The sequence below is a fragment of the Mesoplodon bidens genome, assembly GCF_964165515.1.
Source record: "Mesoplodon bidens genome assembly, chromosome: 9".
NCBI lineage: Eukaryota > Metazoa > Chordata > Mammalia > Artiodactyla > Ziphiidae > Mesoplodon > Mesoplodon bidens.
In genome coordinates, this window is record NC_138166.1 from 9634254 (window position 1) to 9659493 (window position 25240).

Consider the following 25240-nt stretch of genomic DNA (forward strand, 5'->3'; position numbering starts at 1 on the left):
AGTTCCTGTGAGTAGAGACTTCAATTTCTGTATCTCTGCACCCCCATGCCTAGCACAATGTCTGGCACACAGCTGCTCCAAAAATGTTAGTTGATTGGTTAGTGATAACATCAGTAAGATATTATTGTTAAAACCATTGCTGCTAGAAAATTCTAATGTTCTAATGTTCTCCTCTGTTCCCTCCCCTCTTTGTTACTTGTACATATGTTATCGTCTTCATTTTACCTTTTCACTTTCCTTTATGTACTTAAGGATAAACTGTACAATTCGCCTTTTTCTAAAATAGATGTAAGGCAGCTAACAAAGAAAGGCAATCGAGCAAGACAATAACGTGGGAAAAGAGGATAACAAATCAGGGTTGGAAAAATATATCCAGTGGAGATAAATATGCAAGATGCATGCTCTGACATTTTAAGTTTGGCTCTGAAGCTCTAAAGTTACAGAAACTGAAGAGTTGAAAACATGAAAAGCACACATATTGCTCAGGAGAAGCGTGGCTATTTCAGATGCTGAGACTTAAGAGAAGCTTCTCCTGCGGTTTCTTACAAAGGGGACACTGAGCAGTGCAATGAACATCATTTAAAATAACATCCATCTAACTGTGAATTTTATAGGGCTATTCCTAATAAAGTCCATCAAAGCAAAGGGAGTGCATAATGTTTAAGTATGATTGTAAAAACAGTTACGAGGATATAGGAGGTGAAGGTTGTCTGGCAATTAAAGAAACAATATTGGGTTGGCCAAAAAGTACCTTCAGTTTTTAAGTAAAAATAAAAGACACATTTTTCATTTTCCCCAAGAACTTTATTGAACAACGTATTCACCATTTTGTTCCACTACCTTCTGTCATTTTTCAGGCAACTTCATAATTCCATCATCCCAAAACTTTTTATCTTTTTGAGCAAAGACCAGGTGCCTTTTACAGTCTTCCAGGGAATTGAAATTTTTTTCCATTAAGAGAATTTTGTAAAGACCGAAATAAATGGAAATCAGAAGGTGCAATGTCTAGTGACTACAGGGGATGAGTCAGAACTTCCCAGCCAAGCTGTAACAGTTTTTGCCTTGTCATCAAAGAAACATGCAGTCTCGTGTTATCCTGATGGAAGATTATGCATTTTCTGTTGACTAATTCTGGATGCTTTTTGTCGAATGTTGTTTTCATTTGGTCTAATTGGGAGCAGTACTTGTTGGAAATTAATCGTCTGGTTTTCCAGAAGGAGCTCATAATAGAGGACTCCCTTCCAATCCCACCATACACACAACATCACCTTCTTTGGATGATGACCAGCCTTTGGTGTGGCTGGTGGCGGTTCATTTCACTTGCCCCATGATCTCTCCCGTTCCACATTATTGTACAGTATCCACTTTTCATCGCCCATCACGATTTGTTTTAAAAATGGAACATATTCGTTACGTGTAAGTAGAGAATCGCAGGTAGAAATATGGTCAAGAAGGTGTTTTTCGCTTAACTTACGTGGAACCCAAACATCGAAGTGATGAACATAACCAAGCTGGTGCAAATGATTTTCAGTGCTTGATTTGGATATTTTGAGTATGTCAGCTATCTCCCACGTGGTATAAGGTTGATTGTTCTCAATTAATGTCTCAATTTGATCGCTATCAACTTCAACTGGTCTACCCAACCATGGAGCATTGTCCAGCAAGAAAATTACAGCACGAAACTTCGCAAACCACTTTTGACACGGTCAATCAGTCACAGCACCTTCTCCATACACTGCACAAATCTTTTTTTGTGTTTCAGTTGCATTTTTACCTTTCTTGAAATAATAAAGCATCATATGCTGAAAATGTTGTTTTCTTCCATCTTCAATATTAAAATGGCTACACAAAAATTCATCAATTTTGATGTCTTTTTTAAAATGCATGCTGGTATGACAGCTGCCACATACAGTCTAACAGAATTGTTTCGGATAAAGTTAAAGACAACTAAGTGCTACCAGAGCCATCTTACAGAAAAAAAAGAACGAACCTTTTGGCCAACCCAATAGTAATTAGACAATTTGTGATAGGTATACCTGCTCTATATGGTTCATCCATTCCTTCAACTAATAGTTGAGTACCTACTAAGTGCCAGACACTGCCAGATTCTGGGAATGTAAAAATGATCCAATATCTGCTTGATCAAGGGTTTCAAAGGGCAGGAGGAAATACATGTAGAAGTTAACACATGACAATGCAATAAGATAAACTGACTTCAATTTGTAATATAAGGTGGATTAGGGTTAAAAATACAAATGATGGAGGAGGAGATATTTGAACTGGATCTTTAAGGATGAGTGCAACTTCATCAGTAATATGGAGAAGCAGGTAATGTGGAGTGTATTCCAGGGAAAGAAACTGGCATATATATAAGCTACAGAGATAGGGGACAGGACAGCATGTTTGATGAAGTCAGTGCTTTTTACGGCTGAAGTAGAGAGCTTGGTATGAGGTGAGGGTGGGGAGTATGGAGAGAGCCTACATGCAATGAGGTTGGAGAGAGAGGCAGCGTCAGATCATGGAGGGCCTTGAAAGCAGGCTAACCTGGGCAAATGGAGGCAGTTATAGGGTTTGAGGCTGGGAGGAAAAAGAATGAGGTTTGTGTTGAAGAACATTTTGATAGATGTGTGGAAGGCTTGAACCAAACATATGGCTGTAGATGCAGAAATAAAAGAATTTGTTTAGGAGATATTGAGAAGATAAAATAAATTGGTCTTAGAGACACTGAGTAGACATGGAAGAAAGAAAGGAATGAGGAAAGAAATATTACCTAGATCTCTGTTTACTGACTGGGTCGAATATGTCAGTGACTATAACTGCAATGAAGGGGACCAGTCTGGGGGAAATGTCAAGTTCACTTTAGAATATATTGAGTTCAAGGTACCTAAAGAATCCAAATGTCAGTGCCCAGTAATAATAATGATAGCTAACACTTATAGAGTATTTGTGTGCTAGCCACAGTGCTATGCACATCATTATTGCACTTAATTCTCACAAGTTCACTAGGTTTCTTCTGGGCATAGAATATTGTGCCAGGCTCTTGGGAATGGTATGGGATGACCAGAAAAGTAGGTACAATTATTTTCCCTATTTTACAGTTAGGTAATTGAGACTTTGAAAGATTACATAGCTAGAAAGTATCAAATTAGAAACTGGAGACTTCCCTGGTGGCACAGTGGTTAAGAATCCACCTGCCAAGGCAGGGGACATGGGCTCGAGCCCTGGTCCGGGAAGATCCCACATGCCGCAGAGCAACTGGGCCTGTGCACCACAACTGCTGAGCCTGTGCTCTAGAGCCTGCGAGCCACAACTAGTGAAGCCTGTATGCCTGGAGCCCATGATCTGCAACAAAGAGAAGACACCGCAATGAGAAGCCCGCGCACCTCAACTAAAGAAAGCCCACGTGCAGCAACTAAGGCCCAATGCAGCCAAAAATAAATAAATTAATTTAAAAAATAAAAGAAATTGGAACCCAGGGGCATATAGCTCCAAACTCTATTCTCTCAACCACTTTGCATTACTGACTCAGTAAGCATGAAGCAAATGGACAGAGTTCAGGAGATGAAAATCAAAGGTGTGAGTGAGATCTCCAGGGACAATATAAAAAGTCTAAAAGAAGCTGCAGGACAGAATCACTGCCAATCCCAGATTGTATCCAGAGGAAGCTCAGGAACTCATTAAGGAAACTGAGAAGGAGTAGTGAAGTCAGGTAGGTGAGGACCAGAGTCCTTTGGATTGGTTGGCACCTACTGGGTTACTGATGACCTGAGGATGACTGGTTCCATAGATTACGGGCAGTAGAGGTCAGATGGTGGGGTTAGGAGTGAAGCCTGACAACACACAGGACTCTTTCAAGAAGCTGGAGTGTGAGGGAGAAGGATGGCCAGAGGAGTACTCACAGTCAAAGACAGCGTTCCTGCTCAGAGTTGCAGTGGCTTTGGCATGTTTAAACCCTGAGGAGGAGGGGATGGTGAAGAGGAAGAAGCTGACGATATGGGAAAGAGAGGGCGAAACTGTTGACCAAGGCCTCAGAGGAGATGGGGGGAATGCCATTCCACTGAGTTTATGTTTTTCCTGTAAATGTATTTTGGACTTTCTCTTCTAGGTTTGGACCAATATATAAACTATTTATGAACAGGATGTGAAACTGCCTTATATTGCCACACATTCCCATGCATCTGGTATAATGTTCCACATATACCCATAGGGGACACAGCATAATATGTGTTAATTAATATTAATGAATTCTAGCTCTTACAAACATGAGTATGAAAATCTGTACTAATTATTACATTAAACAATTGAATCTTCAAATGTAAAACTACGGTTGGATTAATTGGCTGCATGAAATAATATTTCACAAGAGCCAAAGTAAAGCTGTAATTTACGTGTGTTTACAACAGCTTTGCTCTCCCCCAAGTAATTATACAGATGCAAACCTAGGCTTTGTCCTCCAAAATGGGGGGGAATCCAGCAGATTACACACCACCTTGAGTAGAAAGTGTACTTCTATGGGTATCCAAAAGAAGTCAATGTCAAATTCTTCTCAGGCATAAATCTTGGTGTTTTGACTCTGGACTAGATAAAGCTGTCAAGGGGGAATGTATATAGCCCTGAGAACTGAAAAGAAGCCTGTTTATATCTGTGTTCAATCATCTTAGAATAAACAGCACCAGTCCAAAACACTATTCTTTAGGAAATTAAAAAAGTAGTCAGACCCACCTAGAGCCATTAGCAAGGAATTTTATTGTGGCCCTATGAGTCAGCTCTTCATCATTCCCCTTAATCTTGTCTGTTGTCAAGATCACTTAGGGACACTTTTTGCCAGCCACTGCCCCAGGAGGGCTTCAGTTCCTTCCCCTGTTGGGTAGTTTGTGAGACCCTGAAGCAAGACTGGGGGTTCCTGGATGATTTTACCAGAGCATCCTAATTCAGCTCTCTTTGTTTGTAAATTACAAAACACAGAATGTCAGGAACAGCAGTTGCAACTGCTACACTGAAATGTAAATGACAAAAGAGCCACAGGGAAACAGATGGGTTTTTTTTTTTTTTTTGGCTGCATTGGGTCTTCGTTGCTGTGCATGGGCTTTCTCCAGTTGTGGTGAGCCGGGGCTACTCTTCGTTGCGGTGCACGGGCTTCTCATTGTGGTGGCTTCTCTTGTTGTGGAGCACGGACTCTAGGCGTGCAGGCTTCAGTAGCTGTGGCACGTGGGCTCAGCAGTTGTGGCTCACGGGCTCTAGAGTACACGTTCAGTAGTTGTGGCACACGGGCTTAGCTGTTCCACGGCATGTGGAATCTTCTCGGACCAGGGATCGAACCCACGTCCCCTGCATTGGCAGGCAGATTCTTAACCACTGTGCCACCAGGGAAGTCCCAAAACAGATGTCTTTAGCTAGCAAAAGTTTTATCAATGGGCACATTCAAGTGAAACACATCATTCATTATTTTTCACTTCATCAGTTAAAGTGGATATGGTAAAACCCAATTTGACGCTTAGTCAGTTTTGACTTCTTTAGTCTGAATTAAGAAAAAATTTACCTTTCAGGATACTGGAAAGACATTTAGTAATACAAGTTACTAAGCATTCAAGGATAGCCAAGGGAAGTTCCTCGTAGATGTGACCTACAATTTATACAATATTTGGGTATAAAAGGTATTCTTTATTTTTCACCAGCTTTACTGAGATATAACTGAAAAATAAAAATTGTATATATTTAAGGTATTCAGGAGGATGCTTTGATGTATATACATATACATTGTGAAATAATTACCACTATCAAGCTAATTAACATATCCATCTCGTCACATTAAAAGGCATTCTTACTGGACAGCTACGTGTAAAAGAATGAAATTAGAACACTCCCTAACACCATACACAAAAATAAACTCAAAATGGTTTAAAGGCCTAAATGTAAAGCCAGACACTATAAAACCCTTAGAGGAAAACATAGGCAGAACACTCTATCACATAAATCACAGCAAGATCCTTTTTGACCCACCTCCTAGAGAAATGGAAATAAAAACAAAAATAAACAGATGGGACCTAATGAAACTTAAAAGCTTTTGCACAGCAAAGGAAACCATAAACAAGATGAAAAGACAACCCTCAGAATGGGAGAAAATATTTGCAAATGAAGCAACTCACAAAGGATTGATCTCCAAAATATACAAGCAGCTCATGCAGCTCAATAACAAAAACACAAGCCAATCCAAAAATGGGCAGAAGACCTAAATAGACATTTCTCCAAAGAAAACATACAGACGACCAAGAAGCACATGAAAAGCTGCTCAACATCACTAATTATTAGAGAAATGCAAATCAAAACTACAATGAGGTATCACCTCACACCAGTCAGAATGGCCATCATCAAAAAATCTACAAACAGTAAATGCTGGAGAGGGTGTGGTGAAAAGGGAACCCTCTTGCACTGTTGGTGGGAATGTAAATTGATACAGCCACTATGGAGAACAGTATGGAGGTTCCTTAAAAAACTACAAATAGAACTACCATATGGCCCAGCAATCCCACTACTCGGTATATACCCTGAGAAAACCAGAATTCAGAAAGAGTCATGTACCACAATGTTCACTGCAGCTCTATTTACAATAGCCAGGACATGGAAGCAACCTAAGTGTCCACTGACAGATGAATGGATAAAGAAGATGTGGCACATATATACAATGGAATATTACTCAGCCATAAAAAGAAACGAAATTGAGTTATTTGTAGTCGGGTGGATGGACCTAGAGACTGTCATACAGAGTGAAGTAAGTCAGAAAGAGAAAAACAAATACCGTATGCTAACACATATACATGGAATCTAAAAAAAAAAAAAAAAAAAAGGTTCTGAAGAACCTAGGGGCAGGACAGGAATAAAGACACAGACATAGAGCATGGACTTGAGGACACACGGAGGGGGAAGGGTAAGCTGGGACAAAGTGAGAGAGTGGCATGGACATATATACACCACCAAATGTAAAACAGATAGCTAGTGGGAAGCAGCCGCATAGCACAGGGAGATCAGCTCGGTGCTTTGTGACCACCTAGAGGGGTGGGATAGGGAGGGTGGGAGGGAGACGCAAGAGGGAGGAGATATGGGGATATATGTATACATATAGCTGATTCACTTTGTTATAAAGCAGAAACTAACACACCATTGTAAAGCAGTTATACTCCAATAAAGATGTTTAAAAAAAAAGCATTCTTAATGTGCTAAAGAAAAATTTAGGTAGGTTAAACACCTCATTCACTTTATGGACTTGCTTACTGAACTTTTTTTTTCCCTCCATCTCACAGTTTAAATAAACTTTCACCAATCCTTAATACAAAGGATTAAAGAATTTCTAAGGGTCTGGGTCTGAATGAAATAAATACACTATCCACCATGATTCAACGGCCCTTGGAGAACACAGTCACAATTTCTACCTCTCACTGAGGGTGATGAACAGCAGAAAAACTGCTAAGCCTGGCACAAGGCAGTCAAGGTTTACTGCTCCAACCTAAGCCTGACCCCTTTCCTCCTGACATAGAACATTTGCTTTTGGTTATATCCACTTCCATCAGTCCAACAACAGAGAATTCCAGCATGGTTTATAAATGGCATACACCCTTTGGAGGCACTATAGGGCACGATTACTGGTGGTCGGTAAGCCTGCCATCTGACCTTGCTAAATAATCGATGTGTGTGTTTGAAGAGGTTATGCCAAGCAGCTCACAGGCCAATGAGTATACGCCCCCTCCTGCCCGTGCCTCCACCGTGATCTGTGCACACTGCGGCACCAGCAGTGGCCACGCTCGATACACTCACATCTGCTTGACACTTGCCACCTTTGTCTTACAAGGGCTCAAAAGTGTGTGTTCTCTCCTGGGTATTCAGGGAATTAAGGCAGCAGTGGTGATCTTGTTTATTGAAGTTGTAATTCCTAAGGCTTTTTAATGTTGGATTTTTAAAATTTAAGCATCTATTTGGTAAAATGGAACCCACCTTGGGCTGTGAGTCCAGCCAGAGATTTGGATTCTAATCCTGTCACTTGTAAGTGGTGTACAGTTTTGCAAAGTTAACCTTCCTGGCTTCGTTGCTAATCTACACATAAGGCAACTACAGATCTAGGATCAAGGGCAAACATTCAAATATTATTCCTCATCCTCAGTCTATACATACCACATTCATTAACATTTTCAGCAGAAACTCTGTTTACATGATTCTGAGGAATATGGATTAGGTCTGCAGCTCTTTCTAGACTATTGGACAATAATAATTCTTGCAAAAGACTGACTTCTTCTAGTTCCTTTCAGGTTTTCAGTCAATTCTGAAATTGCCTCAGTCCTTTGCTTTGATCACCTCTAACAGTAGTTCACAAAACACTACCACAAAAAAAAAAAAAAAAAAAAGGTCATGAAGAACCTAGGGGCAGGATGGGAATAAAGATGCAGACCTACTAGAGAATGGACTTGAGGACATGGGAAGGGGGAAGGGTAAGCTGGGACAAAGTGAGAGAGTGACATGGACGTATATACACTACCAGATGTAAAATAGAGAGCTAGTGGGAAGCAGCCCTATAGCACAGGGAGATCAGCTCAGTGCTTTGTGACCACCTAGAGGGGTGGGTTAGGGAGGGTGGGAGGGAGGGAGACGCAAGAGGGAAGAGATATGGGGACATACGTATAAGTATAACTGATTCACCTTGTTATAAAGCAGAAACGAACACACCACTGTAAAGCAATGATACTCCAATAAAGATGTTAAAAAAAACAAAAACAAAAACAAAAAAACCCACTATCACATCTGTCTTTAAAATCACCTAATGACATTTTGGACAATCCCACAGATACCTTCTTGGTCTTTGCTATGTTACTTCCCACTGAGGCCTGCCTGACTTACCTGCCACCCTATTTAAAATTGCAAACTGCCTTTCCCCCCCTCTACTCAACTGTGTAATTTTACCCTGCCCTATTTTGAGGTCTTTTTTTTTCCCTACAGCACTTGCCACCTTCTAACATGGTATCACATTTACTCATTTATTATATCTCATATTAATTGTCTATCTTCTCCACTACAATGTAAGCTCCAGTAAAGCAGGGATCTTTGCTCTGTTCACTACCATATCCCAAGATCTAGCTTAGCCTGGCCCATGGCAGGCATTCAACAATCCTTTGTTGAGTACTGAATGTTAAATGAATTCACTTCTTTATTCTCTACTGCTGGTGAATGAACCTAAGCATCTTCCGCTTTCAAAACAATTGGGAGTATACAACCTGGCACCTGCCTACCCCACACCAGACTGGAGATGAGAAAACTCTGCCTCCTCGTCTGTACTACGTTGTCAGCAGAATTCAGCTGGATATGTGTTTATAATTACTTAGGACCTCAAGATTCAAGGTGAAGATACAAAATCCCCAAACCTGATTTATGTCCCAAGAGCATTCAGGGGACTCATTAGTGTTCAGATGGAAATCTGGGAATAGTTTTCTGATTTCTTAACGCAACGATTCATCATTTTTCAACCTGAGGTCAGTGTAGAGAACACTGCTTTGGTGACAGCCACACTGCCTCATGGTGTTCCGCAGCAAAAGTTCAGGGTTAAAGAAGACTTTTTCAGGAAAGACAGAGATTTTTCAAATGTATAATGTTTAAGGTGATATTCAGCAAATATCTAGAGAGTGTCTGTTTTATGCCAAGCATTGTTAGATGTTAAGAAAAACAAAAAATTAAGTCATGGTTGCTGGGCTCAAGAAGCCTCAAGTCGGGGTGATGGGGTGGGCATGAGTATTTAAACAAATAATTATGACAACATAGACCAATTACGTTAAGGGAGCCAGGCAAGACCTCACACAGGAGGAGACATGGGAGTTGTAATTCAGAATTTTCCTTCAGTTCTTAGAAGTGATTTATTCCACCTGCTTTAGCGGAGTTGTCCCTCCTTCTTCATAAGTATAACCTTATATTTGTTGTGTTTGGGGGAAACATATATTATAACCCAAATAATATAAGCTCACTGTAAAAAAAATTAGAAAATACAGATAAGTTCAAAGAAAAAAATTAAATATCCATAATCTCACCACACTGATCTACTTAGTCTTTTTATTTCCTCCTGGCTGACCTTGAATAAAATTTTGCTCCAGCAAGATGCCTTCTCTTATCATTTACTGAGCTTGTACTTTGTGCTAGGGATTCTGGAGAGTATGGTCACACAAAGCCTGGATCCAGACCTACTTCTCTATGATTCAAAAGTCCTCGTAAAGGTTAAATCCAAAAGGAAATGACTGCCTCTTAGCATCATTCTCCCCTCAGGCCTCAAGAAAGGAAAAGCAGCTCCTGACATCCAGGAGCTGGCCTGGCACTCACAGCTGGGCCTTGGTGCTCTTCCGGTGAATAGAAACAATTTCGCAGAACATCAGCTTCAGACAAAGCCACTCTGTGATCATGATGGGTCAAGACAGACAAAGGACCACTTTATAATCACATCTGAATGCAAGCACAACCAGAACACTGTCCAACTCACAATATACCATGCATCCTTCTCTCCTGGCTGATAGAAGTGACTGCTGCTTCTTTATCAGTTACAGCCTTAGCCTGGCTCTCTGCTCTGCCCTCCCTATGGATAAGATTTATTGAGATCCCCAACCATAGAATACCCACACGTGCTGATAGCATCCAATCCAGAGCAAAGCCCCACCTCCTTAAACCTGAGCCCAAATCACAAAATATAGGCCCAAATATCATAATGATTCCTTTTATAATTTCCACTTACTGACCCACACCATGGTTCCCAATGATGTGCCTTTTCCTATTCTGGAATGAGCACTAAACCCCATCTGTTCAACTCTACGTGTGTGCCTGATGGTCTTTGTCTACAAGGCAGTGAAAGTCTATAAATACTTTATGTGTGTGTGAGAGAGAGAGAGAGAGAATGAACCAATCTTTCCCTTGAACCTGCCTTCCACTCGGGCTGCCCTTTCTCTCCTTCCCTTTAATCCTAGATTTTTTTCAAAGCCTCAACTTTAAATACTTCTCAACGCACAACAATTTGTCTCCCCTTGACTGTCTGACTCCAAACCCTGGGCAAGAGCTTTCCAACCTGTAAGGCTTTAACATGCTCAGATGCTCATGTAGTCTGGCCTCTCGCGAAACCATCCTCACATATAAATTGCCAATGACCTGTTAACTGAAAAACCCTTTAGCATTTTTCTTGTTCTCCTCACCATTCTTTTGGAAGCCTCTGGCCCTTTTGAACGCCTCTTCCATGTTGAAATGTCCTCCCTAGTACCCCCATTTCTGAAGCTTGCCCCTTCTCCCAGAGTTCCCTCTTCCGTCCCTGCAATGGCTAGCATTCCACACTGGGCCCCTTCCTCCCTTCTCTGGGGAACTCCCTGGATGAGTACATTGCCTCCTCAGCATCTATATCCTGATGTCTCTCCAACCTGCCTCTCTACTCAGCAGGCTGCTGGAGAGCCCTGTGGGATGGAAAGCAGCTTCCTCAGGCCAACACGTTGAAATCAACCACTGTACTCCAACTACACGTTCATTCAATAACATTTATTGGGTGCACACTATGCACTGGACATCGTGGAAGGCTTTAGAGATTCAGTGATAAAGAGCACAGTCCCTACCCTCAAGGAGCTTATAGTGAACAGCAGACAAGGCACGTGCGTTAACGTTCTTATTACAACACACAATGAACAGTTATCAAATGAACGAATGCATGCTTAAGGAAGGGATTTCTTTGAAAGGCAATGTAATATGAATGCTAATACCATGGGCTACTGGCCAAACTGCCTGGGATCCAATCCCAGCTTGGTCAATTTCTAGCTGTGTGACCTTAAGTTATTCTCACTGTGCCTTTGTTTCCTCATCTGTCAAGTGCAGACGATAACAGTTCATTCTTCAGGGGCCTGCAGTAAAGATTAAACGAGTCCACGTTTGTGGAGTGCTTAGGGTGCAGTCGGGCACATAGTAGTGCTGACAGTGTTTCCATTTGCATTATTACTGTGCCTTCGGAGTGATGTCACCATGCACGAGAGTCGCCAAGACCAGATCGAGGAGGACTGTGAGGGGGATCAGAGACTTTTTTTTATCAGGTGGAGGTAATACCAAAGCAGGGTCTGAAAGCCTGAGCTAGACGAAGAAGATGAGAAGATGAAGACGGGTCGTCTGGGCAAAGAAGACAGGGAGGGTATAGAGTGCCAATAACACTGGTGATCGATGGACACGCATGCCAGGAATTTTAAGGAGAAAGGAAAGGATGACAAGAAATGAGGCAGGGAGGAAAACTGAAGCCAGGTTGTACAGGACTTTCCTCGGATAGCAGTAGGGATTCTACTCTGGAGATAAACTATTGCCTCCAATTGAGATATTGAAGGGTTGGAAGCAGGGAAATGGTAGAATCCTATTTCCATTTTAGCAGCTCTGTATAGAGCACAGAGGAACTGGGAGCAGGGAGACTAGGGAAGAGGCTAGTAAGCAATTCCCCAAGGAGGGGATGGGTCCTCATCTAAGGCGGGTCAGTAGCAATGGGAAGGATGAGAGAGATGGAATCTTCTCTCCTATTTTTTCTTAAACTGTGTCTGACCCTTCAGGACTTGATCCTCAGGATGTCTTTCCTAACCACCCCAGGCGAATCTAGCTACCTCTGTGATCCACTGACCTGCCATTTACAGTCCAGCCTTCAAGAACAGGAAATGGCTGTTTTTACTTTTATATCCATATTTAGCACTGTGCACTAGGACAGGGGCTTGCAGGTGCTGGATACATGTCTGCAGAATAAAATCCTTCACTGAATGTCTTTGAAGGAAGGGGATCAAGATTACATGCCATCTAAGACCTCGTTAGTATGTTTTCTGATTCTTTTACTTTTTTAATATGCTTAGATGCAAACTATTATATATAGGATGGATAAACAACAAAGTCCTATTGTATAGCACAGGGAACTGTATTCAATATCCTGGGATAAACCATAATGGAAAAGAATATAAAAAAGAATGTATATATATGTATAACTGAATCACTTTGCTGTACAGCAGAAATTAACACAACATAGTAAATCAACTATACTTCAATAAAAAAAATAGTTGATATGCTTAGCCAGCAATCATCTTGTAATAATAGTTATCCTCAAGCTCCACAAGCAAAATTTGTTTTGTTTAAATTCCTTAATTTAATTAAAATCAACAAACCTACCAAGTACGTTGTGACTGAAAGGCATTGTCCTGTAGCAGGTATATAGAGACTGTCATTTTACTCTCTTTAATACTTATATTAGATATTCCTCATCCAATGCATAGGATATTATTACATGTTAAATTTATGTTATTTTATTTGAGGAGATAATTAATGTTTTAATTAAAAGTGGAGAGGGCCAAAATAAATATATGTTTTATAGCACCAATTATTTCCCTTATTATTCCTGACAGCAGGAAGCAATCATTCCTGTTAGTATCCTTTCCACCCTATCTTGGATGGATTGATATAATTTCAATTGGTTAGGTGCTGTTGAAAAAGCTCAATGTTTTCCTCTGGTCCTGGGCTGAATAGAATTTTTAATAACATCCCAGTCTACCATCATGTAAATCATGGTCGTGTGTAACATTACTATTATGTAAGGCATTTTTTTCCCTCACTGGTTGAGAATTTTTTCCCACTGATTTTTCTTTGTTTTTTCTTTTCATTTCAAATGAACCCAATCCCAACAATTCATTTATAACAGAAGAGACTCAAAAATTCAAGGCTTAAAAGAAATCAGCTTTTAGGCAATGATAAATGTCAGTAAAATTAGACATGTCATTTCCTGACACTATGCAGTTTTCAGGATATTAACGTTCACTGCTATATGGTGTTCTATATTTTCAGTAATGCGAACATTTTTATAGTCTGGAAAAAGATTTACATTGTGGTAGATTTCTTGAGCCTACACAAAGGCTATCACATTTTTGCATTCTCAAAAGTCACAGAATACAAATCTGTTCAAATAAACTAAGAACACTGATAACATATGTGAAACTAGAATTAGAATGGGGTTTTCTGATTCAAGAGTTATTAGGTAAACAATCAGAAGTTTGCCAGTAATCGTCATCAAGTGTCTCATTACTTAGATAAAGCCATATTGGTGATACATATGACTATAAATAATAAATGGTACTTTCTTAAGCCTTTCAAAAACCCACATAATTTTCCTAATTTCTGTCTTAAACCCATTAGAGTCTCCTTAGCAGAGAGATAATTTCCTTTACATTCAATAATGTAATTCTTAAGTTAACAAGTTTCCCCCAAAATAGAACTCTGTAAACAAAAATTGATAATATGCCTATGATGATGGTGAAAATGGGATGACATTTTTTCATTGTGTGCATGTGCATACATTCACATATGTGCATCTATGAGACTTTGGCATGGGTGAGACTCTGGATGTGTATGAGGCAGTCACAAAGCTTAATGTGACTACTTAATGTACACTTAACATATGTAAAATTATGTTGCATCTGAAATTAATAGTGCACACAGTTGAAACAAGCATATAGATACTACATACACGATCATCTATAACACACTCAAATATTAAAAGCTATAAACAAATATTTTCAACAAAGTTAACATGAAATTTAAGTGGTAAATTATGCAGGTGTGTTTTTGTAAAATTCTAAAATTAGTAAGATTTATATTTCCAGGACAACTAAATATAACTCATTAGAAAAAAACACTGAAAAGAATATAAATTTTGTCTTGGTTTATTTCACTCACACTTAGTATCTTCAGAACTCTACAGATCTTCACCAATAAGTAGTAACTAAATAATTATTAGAGATATTAAGGGGTCAATAATTCCATTTTTAAAGTGCCATGATCAAGTAATAGTCATGAAATGCTTACTCAGTACATAGGACCTACCATGAATAATTTTGACACAACCAATACGAAGAAGTCAAAGATGATTCTTACCTCCTTGTTCACACAATTGCTGGGCTAAAGCATCTTTGAAGATAACCTGGCCTTTGTGTGTTGCTGTAGCCCTGGAAATGAACAGAAAAAGGTTAATACAAATCTTGTAATATGTTTGGTGATAACAATGTATTTTTTAAACTTTTTTAAAACCCCATTTTTAAATGTTATGTGGATATGATTTTTTTTTTTAAAAAGTGCCTCTGAACAGAGATAAAAATGAACAATAGAGTCAAGGCTTAAACCAAGACACCCGGGTTGAGAATTATCTTCTGATTGGTTTTACTTTGTAAAGATACTGTAACATTTGTGGGCTTATTCTGAAAACTGCAGATGTGAGCAAATCTTGGGTAGAAGAAAAAGTATGGAAAGGATGTTTATTAAAATTTATTCTTCAGGAGACCTTGATATAAAATGTTTTGTGGTGCAATAATGATATTAGCACTGGAGGAAGATGCTCTTAATGTACTTTTTTCTGAAATCAACAGTCACCATAACACCATAACAGATTTGAGATGGAGAATTACATTTTTAAAGTGTTTTTTTTTAAAGAGGCCTATTTGGAGCTTTCATAATTACAAAGTCTGTCATAATAAAATACACCTTTTCCCCACTGGGTCTAATTCACCACTTGAAGGAGATGTGCATCTTTTACCTCCTCTAATCAGAGCTGTGCACATGGACTGGTGAAAAAAATAACATCCTTGCAGCAGATGTGTTATTCAATGGTTATAATAGGAACTGTCTTATTAAAGGAAGAATTATTTATGCTTTATATTTGAAGTGTTTTTCCTTAAAAAAGATTCTTTTCTGGCACAAAAGGTATTATTTAAATGAATTTAAAACAGGAAATCATGCCTCTTTAAAAATTTTGATTTCAGAAAATAAGCCATACAAAATCTTTTTAATAACTAAAATATATTAACATTAAACCTCAAGTTTAGTTCTAGCCAAAACCAGCCTAGGACAAAAATAATCTGATTCAGCCATCACTTACTGAAGATGGATTATGTACAAGGCACTGGGCTAGGTCACAAAAGGCAACTTTTGGCCTCTGCATTTCCCCTCCATATGTGCACCCCTCAGTCAACATCTTGCCCTTTGTCCAGCCCAACAGGACCTCATGGTTGCCCACATCCCCACTCTGGTCTCCAGGTGGATGCACACTCCTCCTCCATGCTGTATACCTTTCTGATTTCTATCCCCCACTGCATTGTTACAAGGGTCAGTCCCCCAGGACTTGAGTCTCTGGAAGTAGTCTGATAGACTAAGCCATGATGAAGTGTTAATGGGTGACATTGCTCCAAGCTAACATATTTCAGCTATGAAACTGAAAATATTATACTTTAACACACACACACACACACACACACACACAATGACACAGTAGTGAGAGTTTTGAATGGTGGGAGGGAAATATAATTGAAGAGAAAAATCACTGGGCAGCCTTCAACTCACATTATATGTGAAGTTTATAAGGGTAATCAGCCCTTGTTGTTGCATATTAATCATTATTGAAATTACAGATAAACAGATGCTACCACTCTCCCTATATATTCACATATGTTTATAGGTTTTCCATTGCTTTTAGCAAGGTGAATATGAGAGGGGCTAAATTTAGGGCCAATCTAAGCCATAAACATGACCCACAGACTCATCAATTACAAGCTTTATTTCCAGAGAGAACATGGAAACTTGATTTACCTAAATACATTTCATTATTCAAATCTCAATCAAGACAAGAGCTTTTTTTTTTTTGCGGTATGTGGGCCTCTCACTGCCACGGCCTCTCCCGTCACGGAGCACAGGCTCTGGACGCGGAGGCTCAGCGTCCATGGCTCACGGGCCCAGCCGCTCCGCGGCATGTGGGATCTTCCCGGACTGGGGCACGAACCCGCGTTCCCTGCATCGGCAGGCGGACTCTCAACCACTGCGCCACCATGGAAGCCCAAGTCAAGAGCTTGTGAGCTCACATATACTTCTGATAGCGACACGGCAATCATAAATGTATAATTTTAATTTGACATTTACTTTGGAAGGGATATATTTTCTGAAACCACTAACCACCAAGAAAAGTCCTGCAACATACAATGTTTAAATAATTGTTCATTTTAGTTGTCTTCAGATTTTAAGTATATACTATTCCTACAGTAATATTTCTCGTTGATCCACAAACTTATTATCATTGTGCCAGTGTATGCTCCCATGAACACAAAAAACCCAAAGTATCCAAATAAAATTCATGTCACAGAGGTTTTGCTTTTTCCCTGGATATCAGAGATACTGATATATATCGGTCACTGCACAGCACCTTGTGAATAGTCCATACTGCTTCCCCTATTACTCAGTTTCTTCAGATTTAGAATTTCATTCATGCTCTTACTTCTTCTACTGTGGTTCAATGAGTGAATTTCTGAGAACTAGAGAATAACTGAAACTGAAGAAACTTTTATCATCTAGTCAAAATTTCTCTAGCAGTGGTACTCATTCTTCAAGCAAATATTACAGAACTCCTACATATGAACAGGGGAGCCCTGTTGGAAGTTGCTGGATTCCCTCTCCTCACCCAGCATGCTCCCTACCACCCACTCCCCAAAAGGTCCTGGTGCACTTCTCTGGAACACTTAGGAGTTTGAAGTGGAAGAGTTTGAAAACCGTTGAACTAGTCTAACTCTTTACAGTGTATGGATCAGGAAACAGAGGCTCAGGGAACACCTGCTGAAGGTCACACAGCCTGTTAATGGCAGATGGAACCTGATTCCAGGTCTTGATGCCAAGCCTTGGATTCTTCCCACCACATCAGCAGTTTTCAAAATGTGCTCCATAGTGGTACCCAGGGGTCTCCATGGGAGTCAGAGGGATGGGCAGCAGGGAATGCTTCAGGCACCATTAATTCAACCAGAGCACCTGGTTCTAATGCTTGTTCTAAGTATTTAATGTTGTTTGAAGGAAGGGCTCAGCAGTTCAAAACTGGATTGAGAAGCATACTATGTGCTCAGTGTCATTCTCTGAAGTCTTTTGCTTCTGAAAAATAAAAGTAGTAATAATAATAATAATGTGACTGGTAGAGGTATATATAAGGCATATATATATGTGTCATGTATATATATAAACCATGCATATATGGTTATTACTATTATAACACATATTACGAATTGAAATTGACCCCCTGCTAGGCACTGTTGTAAGGGCTCTACATAAATTAACTCAATTAATCTTGACAACAACCCTACTAGGTAGATACTATTACCCTCATTTTCCTGGGACATAGATCTATTGCTTGATTTGCCTAATGTCATGTAAGTGGTGCTAGGCCAGGATTCAAACCCAGGCAGTCTGAGTGCAGAGTCCTCACTTTTAACTGTTAACATTAAATTGCCATTGATCTGGTTCAAAGATGGGATGGTAGCTTGTGATGTCTTTTCAGAGGGAGAGCCTGCCCTCCAGGCCTGATCTTTAAATTCATGCTTCCTTGAGACTGTGCTCTCGACTCCAACTTTTCAGTACATTTCTCTTGATCGCTTCTCCTACAGTGTCTGAGTCCTTGGGCTTCTAGTCAGCTCACTGCAGTTCCCTTTCAACTCTACCACATTTCCTCTATCAGCCCCCACATCCCTTGCATCGCTCCTTTTCTCCACCAAATATAAGAGCGCTGGATGCTAACCTCATCAACATTGCTGCGAAAACCCTGGAAGGATACACACACACACACACACACACGTGTTGACAGATAATCATCATGTACATCACCTTCTTTACAAACCTTTAAATCCCTCAGATCACAGTTTAATATAAAAATGCCCAACCCTACAGTAAGTGCATGGTTAGTGATTTTAAGGGTCTGCTTATTAGCACCTTATCTTTGAGGGAAGAAAGAGCAGAAGCCCAGGTGACCACTAAGAACATAAGTACCATTGCTTTTAGCCATGAATGTGTCTGCTCTACATGCCCCAGGGTGTGACATGTCAATAATGGCTACTTTGAACACATTTAGAGCTAGAAATAATTCATGGTGGTTTACTTACAGAAGCACAGTACTTACTTCAAATATTCTACAGAAATATATATTTATATAAATATATATTTAAATATAATATGTAAATATATAGTTAAAATATAAACATATAAACATAAATATATACATTTAAATATAAATATAAAAATATATTTATGTATTCAAAAATTGCTAAAGTCACAGTAACTCAGAGTCAAAAGCCCCTAGAGGTCAGGTCCTCCAATTTTTAACCCATAATATATTTTTCTTTTGTTATAATAAGATACAGCTATGATATATGGTGGCAGGCCTTATTTGTTATCAGAATTATATTACACAATTTATAGCTCTCTTTTAGGAGGAGGTCTATCAAATTTGTGGTGCTAATAACTATGTTGGTACTACTGGTACTTAATTTTCCATAATTACCAGTAATTTTTCAGAAGAGTTCAGAAGCTATCCTCACTGTTCACTGTCCTGGGGAGTAGACCAAATTTCTTAAATAAGCTTCTAATAAGTACTTATCTTCTTGGGAGATGCATAGGTTTCTAGAGCAAGTTTGCCAACAAGAATCCCTATTACATAAGTAATTTTAAAAGTTAGGGGGGCTGTTATGATCTATCATTTGAAAAGCTCCATAGATTCTGCCAAATGAAGAAAGTTCATTATGATCACCATATTCAGAGCTTGCAATAGCCTGAATTTAAAAGAACACGCCATATTCTAGTTTTTACTGAACTCCTAGAGCAACTGTTTGCCCAAGCCATTTAACAATAAGTATGTATTTTAATGAGGCACAAAGCTGAAGCTCACAGTCCCTGGAATCAGAAAGACCAGTGCGTGACCACAGTGAGCTGCCGCTAACAAGCTATCTGTCTTCATATTTCTTTATTCACTTGAGGCTTCAGATTCTCTATATGAGGATAGGGTTAATAATAACAGTTATTATTTAAAGACAATAATATTCACTCTTCTGATACTTAAAGTCTCTCTACCTAAACAGATTTCAAGCTTCTGGAATAGTAGGAATAATTAAAATTATCTCCCACCAAGGCACCTGTCATAATGATTTGAACATATAAGGGAGTCAAAACTATATTTTTTCAGCTCACAATTTGCTTCTATTGTGCAATATTGCCATCCAGTTTCCAAAACAGGAGTAAAAAGGGGTTTAAATGTAGTTGCTACAATGCCTACCCAAGTGTACTGTTTCGTTACTTCATCAATCAATTTGCTCACAGATTAACCTAAAGAATCATTTTTAAACCTAGGACGATGTGCTTTACATCTCCAGTGGTGGGTTACTTTCCCACTTTTCTCCCTGATTTACCAGTGAGGTCTGATATGTTACTGTGTCTCGTCCATTGACAATTGTAAAGGCATTCATCTGTCAGCAACGTGACGTTAATCTAGTGTAATATCAGCGTGCCTGTGCCGACTACCCTCCAGGAAATGTCAACAAATATGTGGAACATGGGAAAAGAGAGAGGCAGTCCAAGTTTGGTCAATTTGATCTTCAAAGGAATCAATTCACTTACAAAGATTCCTGACCCCTTTTCATGAGCACATTACTGTACCTTCTAATTAGCTTGAGGATTTAGCTTGACCATTATTAAAACAAGAAAAAAATACCAAATTATTTAAAATATGTAAAAAGGAGTAATGAATAACTTCAGGGAGAAATTATTTTTATATTAAACTCTCAACTTAAACCACGTCAAGGCCATTGCAAGATGATAAAAAATTGTAGATGTTTTCGTAATGCTTTGCTTTTCAAAGCTTTACTGGGCTCTTTGTTTTTATAATTACATCTTTTATTCCTAAGTCATAGCGTTTTCCTTCTGTTAAATGTATAAATACTTTCTCTCCCTCCAAATACAAATTTCAGCCTTAATGTTTTTATGTGCTTATCCAATAATCACAAAGTTTCCATGTTCTTAAAAATCACCAAATATATGAATTTATGATATTTTCTGATCATGGTATAATTTTCATCAGTAAAACAAAGAACATATAAATAAAATAATTCAAATAGGGCTAGTAAGTTAATGGTTAATGGCAACCATAATGGTTAATCCCTTTCAAGAGGCTCAGCAGAGCTAACTACTCAAATTAAGATGTAGCATGTTGGGCTTCCCTGGTGGCGCAGTGGTTGGGAGTCCACCTACTGATGCAGGGGACGCGGGTTCGTGCCCCAGTCAGGGAAGATCCCACATGCCGCGGAGCGGCTGGGCCCATGAGCTATGGCCGCTGAGCCTGCGCGTCCGGAGCCTGTGCTCCGCAACGGGAGAGGCCACAACAGTGAGAGGCCCGCATACCGCAAAAAAAAAAGATGTAGCGTGTTTATCAAAATAAAACCAGCTAGTTCTATTACTTTGGGAGGTAACTTAACCTCTCCTGATTAATTTCCTGATTTGTTTAAAAAAATAGTAACAGATGATCTTCAAAGTTCCTATAAGTTCTAAACCTCTATGATTCCATGATTCAAGATTAAGTGAGCATATATGAGCACGTACACACACACAGACACACACACACACATGCTAGCTGCAGCCTCTATCGAGAGGAGTGCTTCCCAAAATCACGTGGCACAGGTCACAGGTAATGGTGTGCTACAGCAAGCTTGCATCGCCTCATGAGAGCTTGTTTTTTAAACAGTTATCTTTTTATTTTAATGTGCAATTTAATATATTTGTGTGTGTATAAATGGGTTTTGCATGTATATAATATAACTACTGCAGCTATATCCCGTAACTCATGGAAAAATATAAACTTTACCCTAGTCATTCAAGTCAAAAAAGTGAGTCACAGACTTAACCTCCTCATTCATCAGCAAATTCTGTCAATTTTATTTATTTACTCTCCAGTGTACCCTTTTTCTCCATCTCCACAGCCATGTTTTAATTCAGTACTTAATAATTTGTCATCTGATAAGCTGCAACACTCTCTTGATTGGACTCTCCCTCCAGATTCACCCCCATGCCAATGCAGCTTTCACATTGTGCCAGTTTTCTTTCTAAGATTGCTAGAAATCCTTCTGCAGCTCTCCAACACTTAAAGGAGTCTGTCAAATTCCTTAGAATGGCCTAAAAGGTTCTTCAGGTTCTGGTCCCTGCCTGTGTATCCAGCCTCACCTCCCACTGCACCCTGCAATTGAGCCACAGAGTGGTCTTCACGGGTTCTAGAATGCACGATTTATTTCATGCCCACCAAATTTTTTATGTCCTGTCCCCTGTGTGTCAAAGTCTCTTGCCAAAAATCTTTTATTCATACTCTAAAATTTATCCAGGAATCTCTTCCCCTTACAAAACCTTCTTAGATCTCTCAGGTAGCATTAGACACCTTCTCCAAGGATAGCACAGCCTATTTCCTTAGCTCTGACATAGAAGCTTCCTAATTTAAGGTGATCTGACTTGCAGCCCAGCCCTCTCTTTTCACAGTCATTCTTATCATAAATTGAAACAACATGGTAAGTAGCAAACTCGTATTCGTGACTGCCTAACAACCTCAACTAACACAAAATCAACGTTGATGCCTTCCAAATCCACCAAGACTAAGCCTCTACCATCCATAGTGAAAGGTTAATACTATGGAAAATTAATCAGATTAAAAAGGAATTGATTGCCTGAGTATATGATAAGATGCTATGAATCCACATATCTCTGAACCTGGCAAGAATTTGGTCAAAGGCATTGTCTGAAGGAGCTTTCAGTGCAACAAAGGATGCTTTTATCTATTCAAGGAGAGAAGTAGTTGGTCTATAGTCAGATTTCTGGGATGCAGCACTAGCACTGATATATAAGAATGAAATATTTTTCCAGAAAATTTAACAGGAAACCATTGAAAAGAAAGATTGTTGTATATAATAGGAGTTTAACTTCCATTAAAAAGTGAGCAAGGCAGGGCTTCCCTGCTGCAGAGCTGCTGGGCCCGTGAGCCATGGCCGCTGAGCCTGCATGTCCGGAGCCTGTGCTCCGCAGCGGGAGAGACCACAACAGTGAGAGGCCCGCGTACCGCAAAAAAAAAAAAAAAAAAAAAGTGAGCAAGGCATAACTAAAAAAGATTCCATGAATGATCTTCCTTATCCAACATTTATCATTCAAAGACTTTCAGAAGCATTCTGCATATTGAATCAATAATGGGAATTCTCCAAAGAGTGAATTGCAACTTTAAATGTAGTTTGAAGTTCCTTGGGAAAAAAAAAGAAAGGAAGGAAGGAAGGAGGGGGGGAAAGAAAAGAAAGAGATAGGAAAAGAAAAAGAAAGGAAAAACAAGAAAAGGGAAAAAGAAAAAGGGAAAAAAAGTCTGGGCTTACAAGAAAAAAGCCATTTTCTCTAAAACTAACATTAGATTTAGCCCAGGACAAAAAATTCTCCTAAAGGATATTTACAATATAGATTTTAGATGCTTTGCTTTTATACATAGTATTTTTCAAGGTATGCATTTGTATTTTATTTCTATACACAATTTTGATATTTTTAGTGTGTGAAAAGAGATTTCAGGAATGAAAACCCAACTGATAAACTTAGGAGTTTGAATTGAGATAGTCTGACATGAGACCAGGCCTAAAATCCTAACACCTTTCCTCCTTTTGATGACTTTTCCACAACAATTTTATGTTTCTGATATCTGGGAGCATCTTATTATACACATCAGAAGAAATTCATCAGCTTCCCAGAAGAGATGTGGGTTGTGACGTGACCACCGCTGCCTGCACATGTGGGAATTTGGAAAACATAGATGGTCTACATTCATCTGGCAGTTATGTTCATCTATGGTGTTGTATGCACTCAACCAAATGTAATTGAAACCCTGATTTTCACTTAAAGTATTTTCAATAACACTGCTATGTGATACTGCATTGAAATAAAGAATAATCATTTTGGTGAAAAAGCACTGATAGTTGCAGGATATATAACACTAAAGAGAAGCAAACATTTATCACTGGCAGAGTTTTATCCTTTGTTTGCTTTGTAAATCAACAGCAAAGTGGATTTAGGGAGGGAAGATAACCTCTGAGCAGACAAAACTATGTTTTGTTTTGTCAGTGTGCAAAAGGATTGCTCTCAACAACTATTAAAAGAAGCAGAGATGCCAAGCTTCTCAGGATTGATCACAGAATTCTAAAGTAAGGGAAGGCTGATAGGACTGATTCATGTAGCAAGAAGGATTATACCCAGGTGCCAAACATCTTCCAAAGCTCCCAACTCACATGCCACTTTTTAAAAACTGAATGGAGGAGTGCTGTACACCAAAATGAAGGACTTTTTATTGTCTAAATTCTAAATAGCTTGAGGTTAATCAAGAATTGTTCTGGTTTAGAAAACCACAAGTACAACAAGAAAAGACGTACAACTTTTGTTAATAAAAAGATCATGTTCTGTCTGCCTCCACTAAATAATTATTCACAAACCCTTAAGGATTATGAATTTGATGAGGTGCTAAGGTAACAGCCTGCTTTAGGTGCTCACATTTCTTAGTCTGGCCCCGTTGACATACGATAGGTGCTCAGCAAATATCTTTTGAGTTAATTTGAATTGTGTCTTCTACAGTAGGCTATGTGTACACTAGGCACAGGAATTTGTCTATTTATTTTCTTTATATTGTGTTCAGTGCTTGACATATGGTAGCCATGCAGTAAATTTTCATGGAATACATGAATGATTAGCTTGCATTATGATTACTATACAATGTTAAATGCTTTAATAAGTAACCATAAATTATTGCATAAGAAATACTTTGAGAAAGATGGTTAGGTGATAATAATAGATCGTCAAGATAAACTTTATTATAAGCAAGATTTATCCCAGAAATCAGTTAACAGCAAGAGCAATAAAAGTAAATAGGCTAATGTATTTGTTTTACTATTGCAACATGCTTTCATGATGTAACATCTTCCAGAGTATTCTTAAATCACTTGTAATCCAGAAATGCCTTCTAAAACTTCAAAACAAAAATGCTTTTCATACCACCTTTTAAAATCCCTAAAACTCATCAAAGAAAAGTGTTTGAGTGGCTTTGCTGCTTTAAACACCTTTTAACTAAGTAAGTCTGTGTCAACTTGCTTCAGAGGCATCCTTAGGCAATGCAAAGACTAAACTGGTAAAATAATAAACCAATTCTAAGAAAACCTTAGTAAAAATTATGCTATCCATTGGAGAGTGAATTAAGGAGTCTGTATATTTGTTGAAACATTCATGCTAAGTATTTAGGTCTCACCTCCGAGGGGACAGATAGAAAAAGTACTAGTTGCAGATACAGAAGAGGAGATTGTTCTAGGTCTGGCACCCATTATCTCCATGAATTAGGCTG

The 25240-nt window shown here is 39.0% G+C and overlaps 1 protein-coding gene across 1 annotated transcript in view; it reads right to left on the reverse strand.

Annotated features, from left to right (window-relative positions):
* RELN (reelin) overlaps positions 1 to 25240 on the reverse strand; it is a 532619-nt gene that overhangs the window by 289847 nt on the left and 217532 nt on the right. Inside the window, exon 4 of the mRNA XM_081244879.1 lies at positions 14935 to 15005. Within this exon, the coding sequence (XP_081101005.1) occupies positions 14935 to 15005 (71 nt within the window). The remainder of the gene's footprint in view (positions 1 to 14934; positions 15006 to 25240) is intronic.